General features: G+C 50.7%; 5 protein-coding genes across 5 annotated transcripts; 2 read left to right on the top strand and 3 right to left on the bottom strand.

Moving 5' to 3' along the window:
* Positions 1–2519: 2519 nt before the first annotated feature.
* Positions 2520–3295, bottom strand: PtrM4_088570 (CHD5 domain containing protein; the record flags this gene model as incomplete). Its single annotated transcript, XM_001934681.2, has 3 exons — positions 2520–2893; positions 2967–3153; positions 3209–3295. The coding sequence occupies 3 exons, from the start codon at positions 3293–3295 to the stop codon at positions 2520–2522; spliced, it is 648 nt and encodes a 215-aa protein (XP_001934716.1).
* A 202-nt stretch (positions 3296–3497) lies between these two features.
* PtrM4_088560 (uncharacterized protein) lies at positions 3498–4508 on the top strand (the record flags this gene model as incomplete). The annotated part of the gene is made up of 1 exon (XM_001934682.1): positions 3498–4508. The coding sequence occupies one exon, from the start codon at positions 3498–3500 to the stop codon at positions 4506–4508; it is 1011 nt and encodes a 336-aa protein (XP_001934717.1).
* A 362-nt stretch (positions 4509–4870) lies between these two features.
* On the bottom strand, positions 4871–11356 carry PtrM4_088550 (Polyketide synthase module protein; the record flags this gene model as incomplete). The annotated part of the gene is made up of 5 exons (XM_066106846.1): positions 4871–8764; positions 8823–9026; positions 9086–10663; positions 10720–11005; positions 11061–11356. 5 exons carry the CDS (start codon positions 11354–11356, stop codon positions 4871–4873), a joined length of 6258 nt encoding a protein of 2085 aa, XP_065962514.1.
* Positions 11357–13053: 1697 nt separating this feature from the next.
* PtrM4_088540 (C6 zinc finger domain containing protein) lies at positions 13054–15334 on the top strand (the record flags this gene model as incomplete). The annotated part of the gene is made up of 3 exons (XM_066106845.1): positions 13054–13419; positions 13479–15062; positions 15332–15334. The coding sequence occupies 3 exons, from the start codon at positions 13054–13056 to the stop codon at positions 15332–15334; spliced, it is 1953 nt and encodes a 650-aa protein (XP_065962513.1).
* Positions 15335–16036: 702 nt separating this feature from the next.
* On the bottom strand, positions 16037–23631 carry PtrM4_088530 (Polyketide synthase module protein; the record flags this gene model as incomplete). Its single annotated transcript, XM_066106844.1, has 7 exons — positions 16037–18092; positions 18143–19329; positions 19426–22293; positions 22350–22460; positions 22515–22612; positions 22707–23438; positions 23514–23631. The coding sequence occupies 7 exons, from the start codon at positions 23629–23631 to the stop codon at positions 16037–16039; spliced, it is 7170 nt and encodes a 2389-aa protein (XP_065962512.1).
* Between the last annotated feature and the right edge of the window lie 743 nt (positions 23632–24374).

Here is a 24374-nt window from a genome sequence, read left to right as displayed (position 1 = left end):
TATTTGGGCCACGGCATTATCAGGCGGCTGCCTCGTCGACGAGATGGGAATTTGGCGGTGCTCGTGAGATTTGCGAAAGCGACAGAGGACAGGTGAGCAACAGAGCGATTGCAAGAGGCGGACGGGTTGGAAACAGAGTCGATGCAGGGCTACGCGAGATGCGGTGAAGGGACCAGCAACCCCAGAAAAACCGGACAAGCCAGGTGCGTCGATCCAAGTGGAGTTTGCATTGCGAAATGCGCGACTTGTCCACGAATAAGGCGGACTTTTGCTGGTGCAGGAATCCTTGGATCGCCATTGGGAGGGGGATCTATGAACCGTGTGGAGAAGGACGCCATTTCGTCACAGCGCTTGTCCGGTCCAATCTCACCGAACCCCGACCCTCGCTTTGGGCGCTTGTTGGCAAACACTGCACGGCCTGTCAGTGAGGCTGTCTCATGTCCCGATGTTTTGTCCGCTTCGAGTCAACTGCCACGGCTGGATCTTCGCAAGTGTGCTTGGTGGCTTTGGGCTACGCTGGGGCTTTGCGGGGTAGCTGCATCGATTTCCTACATGGCCTGGGTGGCACAGCTGCCCAACCCAAAACTTGCAGAGACATCATCGCTGTCGGACATGCCGTCGTTTCTGCACCCATTAGGGGCACACACCACCAACAGGCAATCGGAGACGAGCAACTAGCCGATTGTGTGTTTCTCCTCGCGTTTCCAGACGTCTCCTGAACTCTATTCAACCGCCAGTCAGCCTTCCCGTCCGCAGGGCAGGGACAAGATTGCCTGCGTGCGATCACTGCACACTATAAGCGACCCAATTTGCTGGATATGATTCCTTTAATGGGTTCTGAACCGTCTTCGGACCGGCCAAACTTAAACCATTCATGCGGATACGGGGAATGGCGAGAAAAATGTCCAGTAAGACGGGAATGTCGCACTGGCTGCCAAACACCATCTCTTCAACGCTTCCCAGAGATGGAAAAGGAGTGACAAAGGGCCTGATTGTGACTGTGACTGTGCAGACTCGGGGAATTTCCTGCACGGTGCACAGCAGCTGCGAACGACTGGATACGAAGTAGCACCGAGGGGCGTCCCATGTGCCGTTACCCTACGAGAAGCCGGGACATCCTTTGTAGAATACGATCTCCCCAGAGTCAGGACTGCCGCGGAGAGCCGTCAACGGCGTTGCTAGGGAAGTATCATAGGCTGTGTCTTCGCCGTCCAAAGCATACCACCCCGAAACTCAGCTGATTATAGACAAGGAGTGGTCGCAGCAATCTTAAAGTCCCGTGGTTACAGAACTCGGCCGCGCGTCAGCATGCCTCCAACGGCTGTTGTTGTTCCCTCGGCTGTTGAGGACGGACTGTCAATGTGTCAACTCTTACCCGAGAAGCTTCCGCTATCCCGTTAGAACCTGGGCCGGTCTGACGACTGACATGCACCCGTGACAGCCTTGCCTAGCGAACTTGGAACTTAGGGTGAGATTCGCCTCTCGAGACATGTACAAGCAGTGCCAATACGGCACGCAGCCTTGTAGTAAGATTCATTTATAAACTGTAAGCATGACGGTGTCGTCCTCGCATGATACAATCAATCTTGGGGGTTGCCAAGTCTTCGTCCCTAGGTACGCTTGACCACGCGAGCAAGTGTTGAACCTATAAAATCTCTCGCACTTGCTGGAAGCGTAGTTTGGATGAAATCATGATGAGAGCATCATACCTATACCCTACTATACGTAAGTTTACAAAGTAAATATGCGTTGAGCATTCACTTGCAAGTCAATAAAGAAGAAGCAACATCAATCTTAGACATACTTTAGGCCTGTTGTGGTGGCTACGTGCACCAACTAGTGCAACACACATCCCTACCACAGAAAGTTTCTACGGCGCAAATGAGAGTCCACAAGATTAGCTTCGTCATGCAAAAGCGTTTGCGCAATATAACGTAGAACAAACAGTAGGCATCCATGGGTAATACCGTCTTGGCAACCTGTTTCATGCAGAATGCGCAAATCTGGTGTTGTAAACGCGGTCGTTGGAGTAATCTGCAAGCGGGAAGCGCCTTTCGGAACATCATCGGCCCGGATACAGTTAGCGCGTCTTTGTTACTTTTCTTCTTTCCAATCTTTTCGCATCAGCATCCGACAACACAAATCTCCTCCACACGAGCATGCGCCCGCGTGCGGTGCAAACGCGCAGTTTTATGGTTGACTGCTCAGTACCGTATCGCCTTCTGTCTGTGCCTTTGCGGGAATTATTGTAGATATCTCAGGATGGCTCTTTCGAAGACTCGGTGATTCGCACTCTTCCACGATCACGAGTTCAATTTGTAGCCAAGAAGAAGCCAAACGATCTGCCAAGATCATCCCACTCGTGTTGCAGTGTCTGAGCGAAAGCCACGACGACTTTGCGTCTTTTGTTGGGAGACATAGTTTATTTAGCCCCCTGCCTTGTGCTGTGCAGATGGAGCTCAATGTTCAATACTTTATTTATGTGGTATCATTGCATGGAAGCTCTGCGCGCTACGCTATTACAACTCCTTCTCCGCGGGCTTTTGGTTGGCACTAAAGGCCATAGCCTCTTGCTTCTCGCGCTGTTTCTCAGCAGCCATGGGTGTCGGCTTGTGCGTGACAAGTACCCATATAGCTGCTGTTGCCTCTGCTGCCAGCGAAATGATACTCGCGCATGCAATACCCCACACGTTGATGCTCACACTCCCCAACGGCGCGCGCGGGAAGCTCAATATCCACTCGACGTAGTATGGGACCCAGCCTGCAGGCATCCAAAACATGGGCGACCTGGAGAACCAGAACTGGAGGACGAAGCGAAGACCTTGAGTGCCGAGCCAGCGAACTGTCGAGACGGCAGATGTAAACGTGGCCTGGTGAGAGCGGAGGGAGCCATCTAGAGGCAAGTGCGTTAGCAGATGCGTATAACACAACCCGTGCAAGTTGGTTAGGGGCAGGGACTTGCATACCCAGCTTCTGATATTCCGCCATAGCCTTGTTATGTTGTCTGTCCAGCTTTGCCCATTTGGAGAAATTATCCTGTGGCGACGTGTTCCCAAGTTCGCGCTTCAACCGGACAATGTCCTGCTTCAGAACCTGGCATCTCTGCGCGGATCCGGATGTCGGGGTTGGCAGCTTATTGTAGAGGACCCATAGCTGGCGCAAGTCAGCAGGTGCTTCTTAGGTGGTCACAATAGAATGCGGGGCTTACCAGCTCGTTGACCGTGTTTGCGCCCACCGTGTTAATGATGTGGAGCAATAACTGCAGAATGAAGACTACCAGAAGGAGGGAAGGCATGGTTGCGGACCGTGAGGGAGAGCTACGATGTCAGGTGCTCTCATCGCATGGTGTTGTGTTGAAGTGGGCGGAGGCGTTATGTCATATGGTGAATTTGGCAGCTGCATGCGCGCTAGTGGGTCGTGCGCAACCTTGGAACGTCTTTTCGTTACCCCTTGCCCTACCACATTACTTTCCCCACTACCCATCCATCACCTTCAAAATGACATCCGAACATGACCAGACAACGCATCTGCAAAAAGTAGCATATACGTGTTTGGGCAAGTACCTCCAGGAGCATGAGGATGAGACTATCGAGATTGAGATCTTACCTCCTGCCATACAACCGCCGGACGGTATCTTGATGCAAGATGGGCTGAGTCTCGGTGTTCCGAAAAAGATACTCGTTTTGGCTTACGTAGAAGCTCGCCAACGATTCTTCGAGAATAGTCAGAGTACTGATCCCTCAGTTGTAGCTGGAACTTTACAAGCGACAAAGATAATGCTTCTCTTCGACCCAGAGCACATCACGCCCGCAAACTTCCGCAAACGAGTACTCAGTCGATTGGAAGCCGATCATGGTCACCAAAGTGGAACTCCGCATCACAAGGCACTACAGCAAGAACTTTGTTTCCTGAACAGCATTCTCACATCTCCACTTCATCGCCAATCCAAGTCTCCGACTCTGTGGTACCATCGTTGCAAGGTTGTAGACTCTCTCATGGCCATCGAGCTACAGAACGCATTGAATGATGACAAGTCAGCCTTTTGGCGTAGGGAGCTAGATGCTGTATGCAAGTCTGGAGAGCAGCATCCTAAGAACTACCATGCTTGGCAATATGCTCGTAGACTCTCTGAGAAGATTGAAAGCCCCGATATACTTGAAGATTATGCTCGTCGCGTTAGGATCTGGTGCTGTAAACACCCAAGCGATATATCCGGATGGTCCTTCCTGATGTACCTGCTGGCCAGGATAGAATCTCTGCCGCTGAAGCAAGAGGTGGTACAAGAGGTGGTTAAATATGCAATAACTCTACGGTCTGAACATGAGTCGCTATGGGTGTTCATACGCACGGTTTTGGCCCAAGACGTGCCCCATGGCGAGCACTTGGCGTCTTATCAACTGCTCCAAGCCTACACAAAAGACCTGAAAATTACCGAAAGACCTGAGATAGCACCTAATGGCGTAATTGCTGCTTTGAAGTGGATTGAAACGAATGCGTTAGTTGTATAATCGATACTTGTGCTGTCATAGATGAGGACGCAATTCACGTGCTGTCTTGGACAGGGGTCGATTATACCAGAGTCAAAGTGAGCTAATCAGGCTAAAGTTGTCTATGTAAACCGTAAGTTGAACGAATTTCGTTTTAGCTCGACTGATGCTTATACTACAGTACAACAGTTGACAGAGAGCTCTCTTCCAAAATTATGTTTAATCACTAGTATACACGAAGACTCGATACCTCTAAGCGCCGGATAAGCATGTACTAAACAGAACATCTATTATCGTCTACATAGAAGCATTCCGGAAAATAGATCAATTTAGTCTACGAAATCCCACTCCAAGTTACTATACACGACTCCACTAATGTCATCCTATTCCTCAATATAAGCAAATGCCTTCTCCATCTGAGCATGAAGCAAGTGGACATGGCCAGGCATGGGCAGATCGAGATGGTCTCCAGGCACCGAAAGCGCCAAAACCTCACCAGCAGTATACTTCTCCCAACCATTCGGCCCAAGGTCAGCCTTCTTACGGTCTGGCATCAAGCAGGCGAAGCAACCTAGCTTGGGGTCTTCCATGTAACCAGGATACGATGTCGTCGGGATACCTTGGTCCACCAACATCTTCATCAGCTTCTCATTGCCAACCACGCGATTGACCATGCCCTTCTCAGCCCAGATGACAGCCGTGCGAGCCGGTCTTTCCTGTTCCGTCATGTACGGCGGGTGGTAGGCGTGCATGGCGACATGATAGGCGCGGAAATGCAGTTGGGTGGTATCGGAGGCGCTCCAGAGCCCATCTTTTGCAACCGCGGTTTCGAAAATGGCGTAGCTGGCATCGTCGTCCGAGTTCATCTTGTCTTCATCCAAGAGACTGGATCGTGGACAGCACATGTCCATCAGCAGCAGACCATCCACCTTGCGGCCGGCTTTGCCCAGTTGGCGACAAACCTCGTATGCAACGATGGAGCCGGCCGAATAACCTCCAATCATGAGCGGACCCTCGGGCTGTGCTCTGATGAGCGCATCAACGATGAGTCTTGCTACCCCTTCAATGCCAACTTCTTTGGTCAATCTCTTCGGGCAGCGGAGGAATGGCGAGTCGATGCCGTATACAGGCATTTTTGACTTGAAGGACGGCAGGTGGATATACGTTGCAATCGTTCCTGTACCGTCAGCCATCATATAGAACGGAATTCTTTTGGAGCTGGGACGGCCTTGCAGGAGCGTGATTCGGACGACGGGCTCCGGTGATGTGTCATCATCTATCTTGACCGGTTGCTTCTGTTCTCTCTTGGTTTTTCTCTGGCGTTCGAGGGGCAACAACTCGTCCCTGTCACTAAGAGATGTCGAAGTAAGAGAGAGCGAAGAAGCCGCTTCAGACATCGGGTGAGCCAATGAATTGGGGCTTGACGGGATGGAAGACCCAGCACTAGAGGGGGCTGTGCTGAATTTCGGCTTTTCAGCCGTGGGCTTGTTCGCTCCAAATTCTTTCCGAAGATCACCGATAGTAGGATACTCGAAGACGAATGCAGCGGGCAAATCAACCCCTGAGTTAGCCTTTACAGTGGCGACAACTTCGATGGCCATGATGGAGTCAACGCCGAGATCGGCTATCATTGTGTCGTCCGTGATTTCAGAGGGATCGGTACCTGTGGCTTTCGAAATGCTGTCCAAGATTGCATCGAATAGCCCTGCGTCCGCAGCAGATTCTTCCTCCTGCTGTTGGGGCTCATTTATTGTCTTTTGTTGTACTGGCACTGTGGCTGGAGTGGGTTGTTGCAACTCTCTTGTTTCAGCGTCCCTCCTGATGTCTCTGACAGGAGGTTTGTGTGCGTGTGCCATGGGAGTCCCATGTGGTCCCTCGAGTATATGCTTCCAGGTAGCCCGGGGAAGCTCTTGGTAACGAAGATCGATACACTGTAAGATGATCTTGGAAGATTCGGGATCAAAGACAATCGCGTCGCAGTATGCTGTGTCCTTGACCCACTTCGAGATACGAGTGTATGTCATATACTGCTTCCCGGGAACCAGGGGGGCCGTCTGCTCGACACTCGCGAAACCCATGACGATGAACGTGGTCTTGGGAGATTTGCCCGGGTTGCCATTTACCGTGAAGCCGGCTAAATGCACAAGAGCCTCACCCCAATAAGGTGAGAATGTGAATCTAGTACCGCTAGGATCATGTGGAAGAGTGACTATTGCTGCAGCCTCCTGGAAATCTTTCGCAATGTAGGCCTCGTTGATACCTTGGAACTCCGGCGAAAACTCAACGGCGTTGCCGAAAAGCGCATAGAAGACCTCTGGTTGCATTCTATGACCCTGTCCTTCTTTGGCATTTTTGATCGTCTCGTCCATCCTGGCTTTGATGAAGTACGATATTCGGTCCCATTCAACCTGACTTCTGGTAGGGTCGCGAACTTTGACTACGCAATTACCGAGATCATGTGATGTACTTGCAGATGTAGCTTTGAATGTAACAGAAATCGTCTCGGCAGAGGGGCTGTCCATTACAGCTGTAGTGACGAGATCGCCGTCAGGGCCCACTAGCTTCTTCGTAAGGGGCAAAAGAAGCTCAGGGTCGTGGAGAGTCAACCAGGGCTGTGTTACGTTCTTCCTTCCACTGTATTCGAGGGCATACTTAGTCGCTGCAAAAGCAGCTTCGCAGAAGACGCTTCCAGAACATAGTCCAACACCTTGCATTTTGTGGCCATCCATAAGTCCCACAAATCCCGGGTCGGAAATTGAAGCCCGAAGCGTGACCCGTATTTTTGGAGAAGATGACTTGGAGACAAGATACTGAGCACAGGTAGAGATGCTTGGTTCGGATGAGGTAACCGGGGACTGTTCGGAAACTACTTCTGTGACCCTGTCGGTATGAGTTATCCAGAAATTTTTCGTGTCCCATGCGTAGGAAGGAAGTGTCAACAACTTGAGGTTGCTTTCGTATGGCGCATGGAGTGCGAGCCAGTCGATGTCAACACCACTAGTGTACATGGCCGCGAGAGTTTTCGACAAGGACATCCAGTTGCTAGTCTTTGGCTGAAAACTATGCATCATCTTGGAAGCTGGAGCGGAAAGGGTATCTCGCACGAAAGATATGCAGACTGGTGCAGGCCCGACTTCAAGCCAAAGTGGGTCAGCCAACTTTGACTTTACAGCGACAAGGCCACCAACAAAGTCGACCGCTTGGCGTGTCTGCTGGACCATGTACTCCTGGGTGAAAATCCCCTCTCTTTCAATGACAGATCCAAGCAAAGTTGAAGCCACTGGGATCTTGGGTGCTGAATAAGTCACACCTGCCGCAATGCGAGAGTAGTCCTCCAGTATTGGATCCATCTGGAAAGAATGGAAGGCATATGGGAGAGGTAATGTCTTCGCACGAACCTTTGTGTCTTGCGCTGTAATGCTCGATTGGAACTCTGCAAGATCTTCGGCAGTACCACTAACAACAGTAGAGGTAGAGCTGTTGATGCAAGCAACATTACAGGAAGAGGAACGTATCTTTGTAACGTGGTTCCGAACTTTGTCCACTGGCATGGATACTGACAGCATAGAACAGGAGTCGGGTTCGCATTGCTCCAAGAGTAGAAGAGCGCGATGGCCAATGAGATACAAAGCGTCTGCCAAAGACAGAACACCAGCGGCGTGTAGGGCGGCATACTCTCCAAGACTGTGTCCCATTACCATGGTAGGCTCAATTCCAGCTGATCGCCAGAAATGGGTGAGGGCCATTTCCAAAGTTAATACAGCGAGTTGTACCTGAGCTGCATTCTTTGTAGACACATTGACTGTTTCATCGGTGATGATGTCCAAGAAGAGAGGGAAGTCATTTCCAGCACAGATGGAGGCACATAGGTCGACTCTCTCACGGAAGATGGAACTTGAGCGATACAGCTCGGCACCCATACCTCCATAATGGGATCCCTGCCCAGTGAAGACGAATACAACAGGGGAAGCATGCTGCCCTGAAGAGCTATCTTTGCGTTCGATTTCGGTTTCAAGTTTTGAAATGACCTCTGGAGTAGTTGATGCAGTAATCGCCGATCTGATGGGATGATGCATCCTTCTCGCAGTAGTTGTGTACGCCAGGTCTTCGATGCGCGTGTTGGGATTCGATCGAAGCCATTTCAGAAGCCTCTTCTTGTTGAGAACGTGCGACAACTGTGTTCTCGCTGACGTAACAATGGTATGGGCGGACCTAACATCGGCGTTTCTTTCCTTCGTATCCGTGTAGTCCTCCAGTAGTAGGCATGAGTTGCCGCCCTGTAATTCGGATGGTCAGTGTCATTGTAGCAGATAGCAGACACAAAATATGACTCACCGATGCATCAAAGTTGTTGAGAAGTATTCGTCTAGGCTTGTTGCCTGATGCCTTGAATTCGAGAGGCTCGGAGGGGATTTTGATGTTGATTTCATGTAAAGGGGGGAAATTGGGATTGAGAGTGTGAGGCATTCCTGCCTGTGGTGGTATCGTGTTGTTTTGGAACATGAGAATGCTCTTAAGTAGTGAGGACATTCCTGCTGCCTTGGTTTGAATCATATCAGCATCTGCAATGATGAGAAATAGGTTTAAGTTATACTCACCGCTTCACTGTGACCTATATTTGCCTTGATAGCTCCCACAGGCAGAGGTCTGCCATCACTTCTTTTCGAGAAGACACTGGAAACCGCCCCTATCTCTGCTTTATCGCCGACTTGGGTCCCTGTACCGTGCATCTCGACGTATGAGATATCTTCGGGCGTGACGCGTGCATTTCGCAAGACCTTGTGAAACAATCGTTCCTGGGCAGCAGCATCAGATGTTGTGATGGATGTAGAGTTTCCAGAATGGTTCCTGGCCGAGGAAGAGATGACAGCCAAAATGTTGTCATTCTGGGCAATAGCATCATCGAGCCTTTTCAGAACCACGGCACCTGAAAAGTCGGCACGGCAGTAACCATCCGCATCGTTCCGATAAGTCTTACAGTTACCCGAATCAGATAAGACCCCTGATCTGCTCAGGCTGGTGAAAGAATGAGGAGTCGACAACACGTTTGCAGCCCCTGACACAGCCATATCTATGTCTCTTGTGATCAAGCTCATGCAAGCAAGATGAATGCAGGAACTTGTGGCTGCACAAGCAGAGTCAAGCGCATACGTCGGTCCCTCCCAGTTGAATTGGAAAGCAAGTCGACCTGGCCCGAAGGCACGCTGAACAGCCTGCAGAGTGTAGGCATCGCATCCCAGAGCGCGATGACCAACCACATGCCAATCGTCGTTGCATTGGCCAAAGAAGGTTGCAATCCTCGTCGGATCGGTACTCTTGGTTTGACCATCTGAATATCCCGCCATCTCGAGGGCCTCATATGCGTTCATCAAGAACAATCGATGAGTAGGGTCCATGAGCATAGCTTCTCTGGGCGATATATGGAAGAACTTGGAGTCGAAGTGTCCAGGATTATTCATGAAGCACCCGTGACGGCAGGTCATGGTACATTTGCCTGGGCCGGCTGGTGGATGCTTGGGCGAATAGTATTCTTCCAAGTTGAATCGATCGGATGGGACTTCTTCATGTAGATCGAGACCTTTTAATATGACATTCCAGAATTCTTCGAGGTCATCGCTGCCTGGTCCCTTGCCTGCCATGCCGACAATGGCGATACCGTTACTTGTACCTGAAGTTTGTGGGCTTGTAGATAAATCGTTCTGGATAGACACCCCCCTTCCCGCGGTCTGTAGGACCTTGGCAAGATATGTTGTGTGGCTACTAGGACCGATGATCTTGGCATCAATATGCTGTGATGCTTCCAGAGCGGCGTCCAGATTGCTGACAGCCTGAGTGATGTCCAGAGGCCGTGATAAGGTCTGGTATGCTGAAGCGCTCAGGAGATGTCTCCATTCTGGGTAGCTTGCTTCCGGAGAATCGTCATCCAATCCATGTATCCTGTAGCCAGGACGTAGGGGTGTCTCTAGTAGCGGGGAATGTCCAACGATGTAGTCGATATCAGCCTCTGAGATGCTCAAGGTATGTTGAAGAGCATGGATGTTGAGCTCATTCTTTGGAAGATTCTTCAAACTAGGACATTCGCTCAAGGCAAGCTCTATAACAGAAGGAGGCCCTATGATCGTACTCCATCGATCTCCGAGGACTCCGACCTTTGCTCTCTTGGAGGAAGGAATGCCCTGTGAATTTTCTGATCAGCTTCTAGAGTAATTTCATCCGAGTATATGGAACTTACCATGGAACTTTGAAACTGTTCCAGGGTTTCACCCAGCTCTGCTGCTGAGATACCGAGAATGGCCCAGCCCCAAGTACCGGGGCGCTCCTCCATGGCCCTTGATCTTACCAAGGTAAGATTGCAGAGTCTTGACCATATACGACCAGCCTCGATGCATGCTGCATAAAGAGTTTCGAAGTTGGTCGAGATTGACATCACCGCGGCACTGAAAAGGCCTCCGGAGATACCGATAATCTCGGGCCTAGGTCGGCTTGAGTCAAGTATATGCGGCTCCCGATTTACAGCCCTGCAAATAGTCAGTATATGGAGGAATTATAGTTGAAGATGGGCAGGGGTCTCACTCTAGGAGAACCACAGCTCGGACCGCATAGATCAGCATGGCATGCGCCATACCAAACTCATCTCCGGTGTGTCGATATCTCTCGGCCAACTCTTGAAGACTGGAGCAACCCTTACAACTTTCTTGCAGGACTCGGTCCATAGCTTTGGTTTCTGTCTTGATGGCGGAAAAGAGATTGTCCAAGAACGACTGAAGCCATGGCTTTGTTGCAGCCTGCATATAGACATGATCGATGCCCTCAACCCATGAATCCGTGACATCTCCAAAGAGAAGAACTGTTTGATGGCTGGTTTTCATGGTGGCTAAGTATTGAAATCAACGATCGTCTATAAGGCATCAGACAATCTTGCGAAAACAGACGGCTCTGTAACTGCTGAGAACATATATAAGCTCACTCTGCCAGTATCGCAACGCATGATGAAACCTAAACGAGTAGTGAACATGTCATCCCATGATGAGCCAAGGAAGTTATCTTTCTCAGCTCTGCATATCACCGAATTGAGGAACTGGATGCAACATGTGGGGGATAGTGCTGACGGAATTTCATGTTGGCTGTGCTGACTGCCGAGCATGTGGATGTGCTCACTGCATCCTTTGTTCCTTGTACGTACTGCGGCTGATATGTACGTACTGCGGCTGATATCAGCTTGAGTCGGTCTTCCTGCCATTTTGAGTCTGCGAGGGTAGACTCCGCAACAATCAATTCAATCCGGTCACTCTCCTAGACCCACTTACCTATCTAGGTAGGGCTTAAACTCCTATAGGTAACTACTAGGCTTAAAGCGGTAATCAATCAATCCAATCTGAACCTTCTAGGACCCACTTAATTGATTGTTGCGGACTGTGTGCGAGGGGCACAGGGGATGAATTCTTTCGTGTGCGCGCGAAGATTGTTATCTCTTCTACAGTACCACGATACCCATCCTTGGCGTATCAAACTGAAGAACCATCGATTACATGATTTTGACGAGAGTTCTACCGAGCTTTTCCATTCTTATCTCCCTGGTCGTCCTGCGTGGAACTAGTCTGATGAACAGCCTTTTGGGGAAATGGCCCGAACCTCTGCACCTCACCAAGGCCTATGAGTTCAACATGTGGACGTGATTACTACTATCTCCACGGAGGCAATGATAATCCAACAAAACAGTTCCGCTGTGATGATCCGATACCTACATACTGATAAGGGCGCCTTGATTCATAAGGGGGGCCTTGATTGCGTGCGAAGTCGTCTATTGGCGGCAATTCTGAACCAGCAAGTTTCCTTTTCACATCAGACACCGGGAGAGGCTCGTATGGGAAGATAGGGCATAGTGGCGGCTATCGACCCGTCTTAGAAATGAGGGTAATCATGCTTGGACTCCTTGGGGGGTTTCCTCAACCAAGATATTACAAAGAAAGACAGGGGTTTTGGCGGTGGTCTTGAATCCTTCTGTTCGTGGAGAACTACCGCATCCAAAAGTCCTCCAATGATGACATCGACGCATCAGATTTGCGATCGAAGAGAACCCCTAGCATGTGGATACGATGGGCCAGTTCTCCGAGTCAAGGCGCGCTGATCACGTTATCGAAAACCTGTTACTCAAGGCCTCAAGTTTGCTGGCAGCAGGAATGAATCATAGAAGAATTTGGTGTTGTGCTGGTTGGTAAACAAAACATATAGTTTGGGTTACGTGTGAGTGGAGAGAATGCGATGAAGTTGCGAGGCTTGGTGAGTCGCTGAACGAACCACGCCGCACCCGTCGATCCCCGGGCCGTCTGCCGTCACTAACTACCGAGATGGTTAAGCCCCAGGCGCTAGTTACGGCCGAACCCCCACGCGTTTCTTGGCATTTTTCGCCCGCGCGGCGGACAAAGGGCGCTTCCTCCGCTTCCGCCGTGATGCTGATATCTTTCGACCGCCGGCCGCTGCGATTGTGAACGTCTTTCCGCCGTCTCAACTCACCGTTTCTTTTACAGCTGGAACAGAGTTCCAAACCCATCGGCTAGTAGACCCAATGTCGTCTCCACGTGCTACACCGTCACATGACACCTTCTCGAACGCTAAGCGGAGAAAGGTCCGCAAAGGCACCCACAGCTGTTGGGAATGCAAGCGGAGGAAGATGAAGTGCATTTTCGATCCGCATATTGCCAGTACTTCCTGCAATGGATGCAGACAGCGTGGCTCTCCATGCATCAGCCAGGAGTTTGTGGTGGACGACACCCATATTGCGCACAGTGGCAACGATGGCGCGTCTCTCAACACCCCGAGGCCCATTGCGACTCCTAGTGACGATGGGAGAAGAGCCGACAGTAGCGTTCTCACACCTGTTTCAGTAGACTCTGAGCCTTCACGATACTTCCCCTCTCGCAAGTCCTCAGATGTACGTCCTACATCTCTCCCATCATCCTAGTATATGACGGTTACTGACCGCACATGCAGCAATCTTCTACGGTCAGGAGCAACAATGAGGCATCAACATTTCAAATGCAACATGAGAGGCTTTCCAGGTATCTGCATGAGTCACTACCGTCACGGGAAGATACGGAGCGCATCTGCAAAGCCAGTCGTCACTCTTCCATACTTGCCCACGAGCTCTTAACCATGCCATACGACACTCTCTTTCGAAACGGTCTCAAGACTCCTGATAGCCTGCTTGCCATCCCAGAATCACATGTACATCCTGTTCTGATCGCGAGGCACATGCTCCAGCTTGCGACGTTCTTGCAGCACCTCCACCCCGATCTTCACAAAGAAATCAAAGTTCTTTCTGAGCCCCCACGCGTCATCATGGAACGTTTAGTTGATATCGCAATCCACCACGTGACGACCAACGACCAGCTTTTGGGCAGTATAGAAAGTCTTGAGTGTATCATGATGGAGAGTTTGTACCAAGCAAACATTGGAAACCTTCGAAGAAGCTGGGTCGCGGGCCGAAGAGCGATGAGTATCGCACAATTGATGGGTCTCCATCGATCCAACAGCCAATCGCAGTACAAGGTACTTGATCCTAAGACGGAGCATTACCCACAACTGATGTGGCTCCGCATCGTCACCTTAGACCGACACCTGTGTCTTCTCCTGGGCATACCGCAAGGATGCACCGACCGCAACATGGCCTCCGAAACTTGCCTTGCCAACGATACCCCAATGGGTCGTCTCGAGCGCAGGCACTGCGCACTGATGTCTCGTATTCTGGAGCGTAATGAATGCAGTCCCAGTGCTCAACATCTTGCCATCACCCGCGAAATCGATTTGGAGCTGCAAAAAGCCGCTCGTGGCCTCGCAAGCAAGTGGTGGCTGCCACCCAAGTTCAACACTGTCTCTGCCGATCTACAAACTCATTTTTGGGACATGCGGCGTCTTCTTGCGCAGATATTCCACTACAACCTGCTTATACAGCTGCATCTGACATACATGTTGCGCGTGTCGTCTGCTGAGAGTAAACACGACTACTCGCGGATGACGTGCGTAAATGCGTCGCGTGAAGTCCTGTCGCGCTACATCACACTGCGTAACTTCAACCGCATCGCCTACAGCTGCCGTACCGTCGATTTTATTGCACTCATGGCGGCTATGGCGCTGCTTCTTGCACACTTGGACTGTCATCGAGCTGGAGCGGATAATCCGCTCGCGCACCAATATTTGAGCGATCGTGCCATGATCGAGCAAGTCCAGGAGAACATGCATGAGGTTAACAAACTAAATTCTGACGCACTGAGTGCTCAGAGTGCAGATTTGCTGAGGAAGTTACTGGCGATAGAGATAGAGGCCGGCGATACACGAGTGAGCGTGAGTGGGGCGGGCAATGAGGTTGTGCAACAAGATGGTTCGACACGAGAAGAGGACGGCGTAGTCAGCGTTCAAATTCCATACTTTGGGATTATTCGCATCGGACGAGATACCTTGACCGAAAGCCAAGCTGCAGCGACTGCTACCATGCATGGGACAGCTCCGCTGCAGCTGGATCGATTCCTAGCCACCAACACCAACACCAACTCCGATCCGATACATATTGATTCCCGAGTCCGTCTCCCCTCATCAACACACTTGAGCTCCATTTCCCATCCTGACACGCCATCCCCTGCTCTTTCTCTTAACAACATCTCATCTCAGACCACGCCCACGGCAACTCTTCCCGATTCTTCGGCTGCTTTCACGCGCCAGCAACACCAACAGCAGCAACAAGAACACCAACAATATGGAGGAAACCTAGCCAATCTCTCCGAAACGTATTTTTCTTCGTCACTCGCCGCACCATGGCAGGGTGATTTTCCAGAGCTAGCTGCGGGAAGTGAGGACTGGGCGTTTCAAGGAGTGGACATGGCGTTTTTCGAGAGCATAATGAGAAGTGACACAGATCTTGGGCAATGATGATCGATCATACCCGAAGAATTGGCGTTAGATGTTCTACATGTTTGTGCATAGTCGTTCAGGAATTAGTTTGATTATCTTACCAACCCAAACAATCTTTCTATCAAGTTCTTTCTATTTCTGTTCCGACGAGTGCCTCCTCCGCCCTCATATAACTAATGATGCACAGCGAACTCCTCTCTTTGCCCAAACTAAACATTCCATAAGCACAGGGTTTCTTGCAACTATACATACCTCTGCACTATTTGTGCAAAAATATTCAAATTACGCACGAAATTTGAAACGCGGTGTACCTCTTGTAGTGTACCACCATCTAGTCACCGCACAGTTCATCATGATGGGCATGCAAGGCAAGATCAACAGAGAGGCTATCATCTAAACACAGGCTTTGTCACATGACAGCACGTGACATGCTAGTGGACCGGCCTTGGGGTATATAGCCACTTCACCATATGGTAAGTAACGGTAGACTTAATAATACATTCACATTCAACCAAACATGTTGCAGGCTTCACATGGCGAAATATCATCTTCAAGGTTACATCTATGTGTCTTAAAAGCATCTACAAATACCTGCGTCGCCTTTTTCAAAACATGAAACTCCATGGTCAAAATCCCCTACCCAATCATTTCCCCGCGTCTCCCATCATCACCAACTTACTCTTCCCCGCGATCTTCTCTGCAAATTCACCCATAGGCACTGCGGCCAAAATCTCCAGCAGCGCCATATTTGCCTGCAGCTCCCTCGTGATCCAATTGCGCACCTCCAGAGCCACCAATGAATCGACTCCATAACGGTACATGGGCCGACTGGGGTCCACTTCGGAAACAGGCATGAGCAAGATTTCCGCCGTCTTGTGGACTAGCGCGTCCGTGATGATAGACACAGCCTCGTGGAAAGTGGATGCAGTAGTGAGACGTGCAGAAGGCGATGATGCAACAGAGGAACCATCTGTGTTGGTGGAAGAAGTTGCGTCTATACTCAAGACGTTGAGCGGGCCGAATCGCGGGTCGGAGAAATGCTCTGGAAGTTCCAACCCGAAATTCTTCATCACATCTGCGGTCCCGAGTCCGGTACATATCTGAGTAGGACTTGCCTCTCCCTTGCACTCACGGTTGATGATGCTCTTCATCAGGGCATGGAATGGCTTTTCTCGAATGCCGAGAGCAGCTTCCCAAAGAGCGAGTTTGCCCGTGCTACCCTGCTCGGCCAGGACGCCGACATCGCGCATGATGCCTAGATTAATCGCAACGGCCTTAAGACCTTGGTTGCGGCGGTGTTGTGCGAATGCATCTTGGAAGGTATTCCCAGCGGCGTACGCGGTCTGTCCTGTATTGCCGAAAATGCCGGAGATAGAAGAGCAAATGAGGAAAAAGTCGAGTGGGCGGGTGTCAGAGAAGTAATGGTGTAGATTGAGCGTCCCTTGAATCTTGGGCCGCGTGGGTCCGGTCCAGTCTTCGTAAGACATCTTCTCGAAAAGCGAATCGCGCAACAGCATGGCCATTTGGAGCACACCCGCGATGGGTGGAAGATCGGCAGCACACTGCTGCATGGTAGAGAGGAAAGCATCCTCGTCCGTGATATCTGCTTGATAAGCCTTGACTACGGCACCGAGCGCAGTGAGATCGTCTATTGTAGCTTTGGCCTTCTCGCCGGCATTACCAGACCGGGATACGAATGCAATATGACGTGCTCCACAGGCTATGAACTCCCGCGCCAGACTACGACCAAGGCCGCCCAGACCGCCAACGAAAAGATACGTGGCATCGGGGTTGAGTCGAAGTGCGTCTTTGGACTTGCAGAGCACTGGCGCCTGAGCGTTCTCTTCGAACGAGAGCACAAGCTTACCACGATGCTTACCCTGTTGCATAGTGCGGAAAGCAGTCCCCAACTCCGAAACAGGGTATACAGTCAAGGGGTAGGCTGAGCGCAGAACACCTCGATGGACGAGAGCAAAGGTGTCTGAAATAATGTTGCCCAGCGTGTCGAGGCCCTCAGCGCAGAAGAAATTGGCAATGTTGATAAAGGCAAAGGTCGTGCTCTGGCTAAATGGGCGCATGTCAAGACGCATGTTGTTTGTGATATCGCGCAGCCCAATCTCAACAAACGTGCCAAAGGGCGCAAGGCATGCCCAGGAAACACGAAGCAGTTCCCCAGAAAGAGAATTGAGCACGCAATCGACGCCGCGGCCGCCGGTCACACGCTTGATAGCCTTCAAGAAGCTGGCATCGCGGGAATAGAAGATGTGGGCGTCGGGTATGTTGTACTTGTCCATCAGTAGGCGGCGCTTGTCGTCACTTCCAACGGTCACGTAAACCGTCAGTCCCAAGTAGGCAGCCAGTTGCAGTGCAGCTTGGCCAACACCACCAGCAGCCGCGTGGATGAGGATGGATTGGCCACGGCGCAGTTTGGCAATGTTGATGAGGGCGTGGTAAGCAGTGACGTGCACCATGGGCAATGCAGCGGCTTCTTCGAAAGACATGGAATCGGGAATGTGTACGGCGAGGCGATGGTCGATCTGGATCTTAGTCGTATGCATGCCCTCCCAGAGAAGCGTCACTCGATCGCCAGGCTTGAAGCGTGAGGCTGCAGCGCTACCGGTTGCAGTGACGATACCGCTAGCTTCATGGCCGATCACAGACACGCCGACTAGTCCCATGGCTGCCATGATATCTTTGAAGCTGGTGGAAATGTTAGAAAGCAATTGGTGCAAGTAGTGGGACTGTCTTACTTGATGCCCGTCGCTTTGATATCCACTTCAATTTCCATCTCTCCGAGTGCAGTCTTCGTGCGGTCGTCCTCGATGAATGTCAGTGTGTCCAAAAGACCCGGCTTGCCTATCGTCAGTGTCAACGGTTTGACCTGGTCTGCTAACCGTTGCACACGGACGGAATCTTCGAGACAATGGCGGACGTCCGCATTGCCTTTGGGACTGTTGTAGATACGGGCAACCTCGAGCATACCATTGCGTTCCCGATACTCATCGTCTTGAGCTTCGGTTGTGAGAATACGACTAACGAGTGATGGACCGAAATGTAAAGCCGCTTTCAAACCACTGAGGTGCAAGACTTGGAAATCGATGCCCGCTACCTCACTCCACATAGTTCTTCGGATACCGTCGATGACGCCCATGGATGGATCATCGCCGGCATTGACCCACAACAGGCGCTTGCTGCTCAGCACCAACTTGCGAAAGTTATGGAAGTCGGGCTCTGAAAGTGAAGATAGCATCGGCATATCGAGTTCCAGTAGTGAAATATGAGTTTTGCCTTCGAGCTCTGTCTCAGTGCAAGCACTCATTTCAGTCCAAGTGGCAACGGATGCGGTATAGCCTTGGTCTTCAAGGGTAGCTCTCAAAGCATGAGAGAAGGCCTTAGAGTCTTGGGTAGGTGCCAATGATTCAACTATAGTAAAGTCGCATTTGGCTGAAGTGCAGTTGGTCGAGCCATTGGTAGGCTGCGAAACCTGCCTTTTGAATAGCGCGACCGAATTTTCAACATTCAAGACACACTGAAACTCTTTGGCCTTCAGAATTGATGTAAGCTGATCAAAATCCTTCTTTGGCTCAAGTAACAAGGCCGCATCCGGTTTTCCAAGGGTCACCAAACGATCCAACAGTTTTTCCATGTTTTCGCAATCGCTGAACGCCTGGGGAACGATCAGGAGATCCGCTGGAGTGACACCTCCAGGCATGGGATCATCCAATTCACCTAGATAGAACGGAATTCCACTCAAGTGTGCATTGGCGCTGTTACCCTCGAGTGAAGTCTCAGCGCATATAGCAGCGTAATGGACATGGCTGGACTGGATAGTTCCGCTAGGCAGCTCTGACATAACTGTATGGTTCGGTGGCTCAATGTTTGGAGTAAGCTCGATCACAGTCGCTGAAGGATTGTTGTGAATGTACAAAAGAACAAGCTGCAGTATATGTTAGCTACATTCGGTGAAACATAAAGCCTGCTTATTGCCTCCGCGAAAATGGCACGGAGTAGGGGTTAGGAGATGGCGAATTACCTCACGAACCCTAGCTTCGGGTGCAGAAGCCAACACCAACTTTTGGAGTTCTTCTTGAGTTGCAATCGCAAGAGAAGATTTCCAACGAATGACAGATGTAATCTCCGCGGGATCTACTTCAAGCTGCTCGGTATCCTGGGCATCCGTGTCATTCTCGAGCTCCGAAATTCGGAAGTCAACAACAGATAGAACAACTTTAGAAAGACTAGTGTCGAAAGTGTTGATGTCCGACGATAGCTCTTTGAAGCCATGCCTTTTCGATTTACAAAGTCCCGGCATAACGTATCCGATGTCTCCAGGCATGTCCAGAGAGATCTCCATCTCGCCGATGAATGTAGGCAAGGCGGGCTTATCCTTCTCGAACCTCCCATTCTTGTACGTACTACCGAGACAGCCTTGCAGGATAGAGTCGAGCGTGCCTGCGTGGATGAGGAATGGACGATCAGTCTGGCCTTTACTAGAAGTCTCGCCTATGTCGACTAGCCTAACATCGTATGTTGATTCGCCGTCACCAAGATGGACATTTTCAGCGCCTTGGAAAGCCTCGCCGTATTCCCAACTAATCTTTTCGAATTGTCCATAGAAATCTTCTTTGGAATAGGTGTCTGGGCACTCCTTGTGAACACGGTGATATTCTGAGATTATAGACTCTTCGAAGTTGGCGTCCTCCTTCGCCATCTGCTCACTGGTGGTATCCGCATAGTCTATGGTGACCAGACCCTGACAATTGTCGCGCAACTGGCTGGTGCCAACGCATGAGGAGATGGTAAACTCCCACCATGAAGACGGAGTGGATCCTGAAGTAGCAAGAAGATGCGGCCGCATGTGCAAGATTACCTCGGTAGCCACATCTTCAGAAAGTGCCATGGCAGCGGAGAAGCACACCTCGCGAAAACGGAGAGATCGAGCCTTCTTTCCTGGCTCCACCAATTGCCGTGCGGCTTCAATTGCCATACTGACCAACCCAGCTGCAGGCAACAATACAGTACTGCCAATCTTATGACCTCGAAGCCAAGGCTCGTCAGAAAGTCTCAGGAAGTTGCGCCAGACATGCTGGCTCTCATCCATCATCGGTACCTGAGCTCCGATAAGACTTCTGGGCGGAAATTGGCGCGTCATTAGCTCCCTCTGAATGCGGGTCTCATGGCGAAAGATCTTTGAATGGTTCCACTGATAGGGAGGAAGGTCTGTTAGTCGACGGACCTTCAGATCTCCATTGACCTGGGAGATATCAAGAGGAACACCATCGAGGTACAACTCCGATGCGAGTTCAAGGCTAGTGTCCAATGCATTGCGTCCTCGGATGAGCATTGACTTGTATCCCACATTTTTGATGCCGTAGTGATCCAATATCTGCTCCACAGGCCCGCTAAGAGCGCTGTGTGGACCAACTTCGATTAGCAAATCCACAGTGCTGATACTATTGTCGTTTGCATCTTGATCAGCTGGGCTGACGAGCTCTTTGACCGCGTCGGAAAAAAGTACAGGCGAAACCAGGTTGCGAACCCAATAGTATGGTCCTAGAAGTTCTGGAGCAACTTCTTGGCCAGTAACGCTAGATATCATTGCCTGGATTTTTACGTCGCCTTCTTCGTCGGTGTCGTCCTGCGTTATGGGCTCAAGGTCGGCGATGGATGCAGAGTAGCTACCAAACACGCGATTCATGTGCCGGCTGTGGTACGCCATCTCAACCTTCAAGCGTCGAGCAAAAACCTTGCGCTCATCGAATATAGCTCGGAGCTGCTCAAGGGCATCCATGTCCCCAGATAGTGTGACGCTAGAAGGCGAGTTGACACAGGCCACAACAGCTGTGCCACTGAGCTTTGATTGCTCGATCACACCATCTGCCTCGTCTCGCGAACAGCCAACAGCCATCATCCCACCCTTGAGATCTGGTGCGTCTGTTTGAAGCTTAGTAGCAGCGATTCCTCTGAAATAAGCTGCGGCAATCGCATCTCGGTGGCTCAGCGCTCCAATGCTGTATGCTGCGGCGATCTCACCACTGGAATGGCCGACTACTCGGGATGGTACAACCCCCCACGACTGTAGTTCATCGACCAGGGCGATCTGTAGCACAGAGCATATGGGTTGGCTGATCTCAGGGTGGCTTAGGCGAGAGTCGACTTGGGCCTTTTCAAGCTCAGCAATAGGGTCCCAGAGACATCCCATATCTCGGAGGTAAGTTGCCGATTGTTCAACTGAATCCCTAAACACCTGGCGGTCGAGCATTTCCACACCCATACGAGCCCACTGAGCACCTTGGCCCGTGAAAACAAATCCAATCCGAGGGGCGGTGTGCCTACTGCTGGCTTCTCGGGAAGCATTATCGCCTGGTTTAGTGTATAGGTAATCGCGAAGCTCGGTGGTGTTCTCTGTGAGACAGGTTGCCCGCCATGACAGACTGGACTTGGCTCCTGAAAGTGTATGGGCCAAATTCGCCAGGAATTCGGAGCTTGATGATGCAGAACCAAGATCATCTATATGATGGGCCAAAGCATCAGCATTGCGCTTAAAGCCGGCCTGGTCGTGACTGCTGAAGACAAAGAGTCGTTTCTTGTTGCGAGCCTTCTGAAATTTGGTAAAGTCCCCAAGCTTTACGGGTACATCTGCCAGGCGACTCGAATTGAATGATTCAATAACTGCATGGCCATTCGTGCCGCCCATGCCGAAACCGCTAACACTCATGCGCTTGGTCTGGGAAACAGGCCAAGGTGTCGGCTTTAAGGGCACTGCGACATTCCACTCGTCGAAAGGAATATTCGGGTTACCCTTGGTGAAATGGACGTTTGGTGGGATGAGGTTATGCTCCATGGCGAGAATGCCTTTGATGATTCCAGATACACCAGCAGCTGATTCGAGATGGCCGATCTGATTATAAGTTAGTGGCGTGGAGAAGGATAATCGCAACACCATTCTACACTTACATTTGGTTTGACACTTCCTACGTAAAGCTTCCGTGATTTTGACGAACCCTTTCCAATGGTGCTGTATATCGCCCTTGTCTCAATCGGATCGCCGACCTTGGTACCAGTGCCCTAACGTTATGATTAGCGATAGTCAGCATTGTGCATATCACATGGCTGACTCACGTGTGCCTCAACATATTGAGCCGAATTGTAGTCCAGTCCGTTGGACTCGTACACATATTTGATGAGTGCTGCCTGTGCTTCAAAGGACGGCATTGTGACTGCGTGAGAATATTAGTAGCTTGTAAAGTATACAAGTCATGCATTCCGCTTCAACATAACTCCCTTCAGTTGAATAGAGCCATCTTTACTTACTTCCTTGTGTAAAGCCATCTGAGTTGGCACCAGTCGCACGAATCACGGCCCGAATGCTGTCACCATCTTGGATAGCCTTGTCCAAGCGCTTCAAAATGATGATTCCACAGCCCTCACCGCGACCGTATCCGCCGGCACTCTCGTCAAAAGCTTTCGATCGACCCTGAGGATTCAGGAACGTGAGGTTGTTGAGATGTGTCGTGAAGTCGGGAGTGAGCATCAGGCTAACGCCACCGGTGACGGCCATCTCCGATTCCCCTGATTTCAAGCTTTGACATGCCAAATGAGTGGCCATGAGACTCGATGAGCAAGCTGTTTGAACTGTAGCACTAGGACCGTGGATATTGAAGAAATGAGAGATACGGTTCGAGATCATCTCATCACCAGTTCCTAGAAGATGGTATTTGGGATTATTTAAGAAGTCTCGCTCGACTGCTCCTCGATAGTCACTTGCGCCAGATCCCATATAACAGGCTGTCTGGGTACCCGAAACCTGTTGAAGTGGCATGTTGGCGTTCTCGAATGCTTCATATGCCACTTCCAAAGCCATCCGCTGCTTAGGGTCTAGAGCGATGGCTTCCGCTGCTGTGATATTGAAAAAGGATGCGTCGAAGACATAAGGATCTTCTTTGAGGAAGTGTCCACCTTTAGTAGGGAGTGAATTCAGTTTGCCATTGAATGGGTGGTAAAAAGCGTCCGAGTTCCATCTGCTTGAGGTAGGCGAGTATGCATCTACAATCTTGTGAGTTCACTGTAACTGATGCATGTTTGAAACTTCATATGGGGCTAGGCACTCGAGTTACTCACCTCTGCCATTCTTGAGCATATCCCAAAACTTCGAAGGGGAGCTAGCATCGCCAGGAAAACGGCATGCCAGGCCGACGACTGCAATGGGGACGTCGATCGACGTAGTTGCAGAAGGCATCTTGCTTTCTCGGCAAAGCAGTCTTTTCAAAGAGATTCAAAAGTGAACTAATACCATGTAGCAGGAGAATTTGATTGTAGCTATAGATGTTCGAGCACTGACTTCGCTCTTGGGTCTCGACCGTTTAAGAACACTACTTGAGGCCCCCCAAGAGACTCCACCATGTCTTCTAGCATCATCATCACGCGGATAAGCTTGCGTGAAGTTCAGACAGTTTCGTGAGTCTGACTCCCATTATCGGATGGCTGCAGCAGCCTAGGATTCATGGACGAGGGGGTAGTGCAGTCAGCAAATAGTGTCGGTGTGGATGACTACTTAGGGTACGGCCCGGACCCTTCTCATATTCTCACATCGGTAGGATTCTGATAAGACACCTTCACCTCACCGCGAAGTGTGCTGAGGGCATGGGATAAGAAGTATCAGTCAGACGCTAATTTTGACCGTGCGAAGCGTGGGGTGAACGGTCGAATTCAACCTTGGCAGCTGGGGTGCGGTGGTCGATCAGGGAGGGCTTGACGCTCGTCCGCCGGCGCTAGGCTACTTCGGGATTCGCCCGTGCTTGCCATCGTACGGCGGAGGAATAAATGATATTGTGACGAAATAGACCACACGGCGGTGGAATTTTACATTCTTTTGAGTACGTCCTGAGACGATCTGTGGACCGTGCTGATCATGGGTTTACCTTTACTTCACTGTACCGGGAGGGGTTCTTTGTCTCTCCTACCCATCTCCTAGTTGTTTGT

Source organism: Pyrenophora tritici-repentis, chromosome 4 (genome assembly GCF_003171515.1).
Source record: "Pyrenophora tritici-repentis strain M4 chromosome 4, whole genome shotgun sequence".
Lineage (NCBI taxonomy): Eukaryota > Fungi > Ascomycota > Dothideomycetes > Pleosporales > Pleosporaceae > Pyrenophora > Pyrenophora tritici-repentis.
Note: the sequence above shows the minus strand (reverse complement) of the source record. Positions and strands in the feature narration are given on the sequence as shown.